The 4227-nt window shown below is 31.2% G+C and overlaps 1 protein-coding gene across 2 annotated transcripts in view; it reads right to left on the bottom strand.

Annotated features, from left to right (window-relative positions):
• LOC106478096 (eukaryotic translation initiation factor 1A, Y-chromosomal-like) overlaps positions 1 to 2944 on the bottom strand; it is a 51936-nt gene extending 48992 nt beyond the window's left edge. For both annotated transcript variants that reach the window (XM_013938614.2, XM_022381625.1), the window contains exon 1: positions 2784 to 2944. In XM_013938614.2, the coding sequence (XP_013794068.1) occupies positions 2784 to 2799 (16 nt within the window). In that variant the 5' untranslated portion in view covers positions 2800 to 2944. The remainder of the gene's footprint in view (positions 1 to 2783) is intronic.
• Positions 2945 to 4227: the final 1283 nt, after the last annotated feature.

Consider the following 4227-nt stretch of genomic DNA (forward strand, 5'->3'; position numbering starts at 1 on the left):
ACTGCTTATGCAGATCAGGGTAAGGGAGTAGATTTGGTGTATCTGGATTTTCAGAAAGCATTTGACAAGGTGCCACATAAAAGGGGTTGTAAAAAATATTTATCTAAGGTGTGGAGGATATGTTAGCTAATTGAATAGAAGAGTGGTTGGATGGGAGAAATCAGAGTGTTGTTATAAATGGTGTTCAGTCAAATCAGATTAATGTCACAAGTGGGGTACCTCAGGGCTCATTCTTAGGACCTTTGCTCTTTTTGATTTACAATGACATAGATGAAGGAATGGTTAATAAGTTACTTAAATTTGTTGATGATATTAAGGTCTTGAGTGTTGCTAGCTGTGAAGAGAATGCTGTTGTTTGCAAAAGGATTTAGATCATTTAGTGAGTTGGGCAAAAAATGGAAAATGGGTTTTAACTATAATAAATGCAAGATAATGCATGTGGGTTATCATAAGTTGAATCATAAGTATAATTTGGATGGGGATAACCTTAACAGTTTCATGAACAGTGTAATGGTTTATCAGTCAAAAAATTCAAGCAGTGTCCTGTTGCTATTATTAGGACAAATAGAATTTTAGTTTGTATATACAAAGATTATTATTTCATTATATAGATCACTAGTTAGGTCCCATTTGGAGTACTGTGTTCAATCTTGGGCTCTTTACCTCAGGAAGGACACTGAATTGTTGGAAAGGGTTAAGAGTAGGGTTACTAGAATGGTACCTGGAATGTCATACAACTCTAGGGGGGAATTAAAACAATTTACACACTATTGGTTTCCACAGTCACAAATTAGTAGAGTTACACCACAAGTTCAATTATTTAGTTCATAATCAATGAAAAACAATTAAAAATAACACCGACAAAGTGACCTTTTGCTACCTTCCCATTAAAACAATGTCAGTGATCTATCTCTTTACCTAGTAACCTGATACTGCATGACACCTGTGGCAAGAATAAAATGCAGTTCCATTAATATCCATCCATTTTAAACACATACACGTGTACTCACATTATATGGATAAATAAAATAATAAATTGTCAATAACCAAATGTTAATAATGAAGCATAAACTAACCCATGAAAGAATAGGTGAGATTTTGTAATCAAATTGGTTGTAAGTTTGAAATACCGTAATTGACAGGTATATAACAGTAGTAACCTCTACCTATTCTATGTCATGTCATGATGTAATTGATAAATCATTCATAGCCAACCCAATGATATGACATATAGCAAACTGTTCTCAGAACAACATATAGACTGTTTACAATCATTTTTTGACATGCTGTTGGTTCAATTTGGGCATACATATATATATGTATCAGTTTATACTTTCTGTAGTCTGCAACATCAAGTTCATTGGATATCCTCGTTTCTGTCAATTCAATGGCTAAAAATAATTTTAAATGGTTTTAAAGTTTTCTATGTGTGTTTTCAAATAGTAACTTCTTCTGGATCCAATGAAACCAACCAGACCAAAGTACAGCATGACGAGGGCTATCGTTTTAAGTATTGCCAATTCGAATCAACACCCTGGTTTCAGTTTTAATATTTGCTCACTGATTGTTGACAAATGGTGACGATCATTATGATGTTTTCTACGGTAAAACTCATGGGAGTACAGTTGCCTTGAACTAAATCCTGCAAATTCAGCGTGTATTAGTGTTGTAGTAGTTTTCCACTTGTTGTTTAGTGTACAAAATTGGTACTTTACTTATGAGAGATTTATATATTCACAACTGTGATTTCGCTTTAAGAAACTTCCTGGCCAGGAACTATAATTATCTGGAACTCTCTAACATGAGGATAGATTAAGTTATCTGAAATTGTTTTCTTCGATTGAGATATTTAAGATTGTAAAGGGAAATAATAGTTGATGCATCATCTTTTTTCATACTTAACAACAAGAATAGTACGACTAGGGGACACTAATATAAATATGGGCAAGGTAATAGTCACCTTTAGCTAAGACAGTTTTAATTTTCTAACAGGGTAGATGGCCTTTGAAATGGGTTGCCTTCAGATGTTGTGGAGACAGTAAATTTAAGTGAGTTTAATAACTATAGTTTGATAACTATATGAATGATAAGGGCTAGCTTTAAGATTTATTTATCTAATAGTTTTAGTTTTTGAGAATTGGACAGCCAAGATGGACCAATAGGTTCCTAAACATTATGTTAACAATTTGTTATATATTAGTAACATTAATTATTAAAATATCAAAATATTAGTGGATTATAGTTATAAGTATATAAGTTAAAGTACACAAAAATTCATAAGCAAATGCACAATACACTAACTGAGTAACTCCCTATTTGGAAAGAATGAAATGACTTCATATTATATAAACCTTTGTCATTACGACATTAGTAATACTAATAGTGGTAGTACTACTACTAGTAAAAAGTTAGACCTTAACTTCTTTAAGTTCTTAGGTTACGTCCAGCACTAAACTAAACAAACTTTTAAGTTAAAGTAAAATCTAGGAAATATAAATGTGGTACGGGTTAAGAATTAATATAATTAACAATTAAATTAGATCTGAAATCCTAAATTATATAACCAAGGCTATAAAGCTGAAATAGTAAGGGTGTGGGTTGGTGAATTTAATCACTTAAAATAATATTAGTATATACTAGCAAGATGTAAAAAATTAAAATGGGCCTAGGCCTAACTCTTACCAGTTGCAAAGTCTACAGTACATCACTACATGTATATTATGATTATGAAATCCTGCCTGACAGACACAAAACTTAGATAAATAAGATAATAATACATTTACCTTTATTTTTGGGCATTTTGAAAGATTTTTATAAACTTTTGAACAAATAATTATCAAAAACTTATAATTTAATTGACCTGATCCAAATATTTCAATATGGTGACTAAAAACCAAGACGCCACTAGAACCACTTACAACAGAGTTTCGAAAGATTATTTGTCTGAAAGGGCTCAGATTATAATAAAAACCTCTCCTCTAGCGGCTAAATATAAATTTTGTAAAATCATAATCTAATACACAAACTTAATTATTTTTTGTAATTTAAAGAAAAAAAAACAGTTCTTTATTAATATCTGTTTCAAAAACATTTAATTTGGTGTTGAATATTTTAAGTGAAAACACTTAAAAGTCTTCTTGTTTTATCAGGGGTAAAACCGTCCATATATAACAGGATATTGATGTAGATAAGCTGATTCAGAGTGAAATATATGCGTACTATTGAAGACAATCTCTTCAAGGTGTTGAATACTGTTTTTCTAAATTTAAAATTTAAACCATAACTATCTTATAACTAATAACAAAAATATTAAATGCTAACATTGAATAAGATTACCAACAGAAGGTCAAAATTTTTGTTGTTTTCGAAATTTGTAGTGTACACTGGAGAGATTTAGATATTTTGACAATAAAGTTAAAAAACAACAACTACCTTTACTCTCCAAATAATAATAATAACAACGTTTTTGTAATCTATAGAGTAAAAGTAATTTTTTTTAACTTCATTGTTAATAGTTCAAAAGCCATAGACGCCATGGAAATAATTATCGTAGTGTATAGTTGTGTGTGTGTGGGCGAGTAAGCTTCAACGTAAACATATTGCAGGCATTGTAAGTTACAATTTAACCTCAAACGTTATGCCTATGACAATAAGAAATGAGTAATCTGCCCTTTTCTTTAATGTTCGCCGGAGGGCTCACACTGCTAAACATTGGGTTTCAATACTCGAGGTGGGCAAAGTACAGATAGCCCATGGCGTAGCTTTGTGCTCAACAATAAACAAACAGACCTTTTAATTACCCCAGAACTCTGATAGGTTGGTTTGCCTGAGAGGTGTGGGGTGTTACGAAAAAATCAACTACTTATTATCAGTGTCGATTAGGTTCTTTGATTATTAATATAAGGTGATCACACTTGCACGACATCTGGTCTTAATAAATTTCTTTGCATAGAGTGTTTCAAAACCTTGGAATAATGATCTGAATTAGTACAAAAGATAAAAATGCTGGAAAGCTTATTTCGATTGCATTTTGACGAGAAAGTTCAAGAAAAGTGAATTGTGTAAAAGCTTTGTTATCTAATTCAATCTCACCGCAAGTTTAAGTTTTTAAAAATCCAACAACCAAAATTTTGCAATATCTTTGGAATATAACTTAATCGAATAATTACCATTGGCGTATCATTAAAGCATTTTTACTTGTACTTATTGGACAAATGACATAAAAAA

Source organism: Limulus polyphemus, unplaced genomic scaffold (assembly GCF_000517525.1).
Source record: "Limulus polyphemus unplaced genomic scaffold, Limulus_polyphemus-2.1.2 Scaffold179, whole genome shotgun sequence".
Taxonomy (NCBI): Eukaryota; Metazoa; Arthropoda; class Merostomata; order Xiphosura; family Limulidae; genus Limulus; species Limulus polyphemus.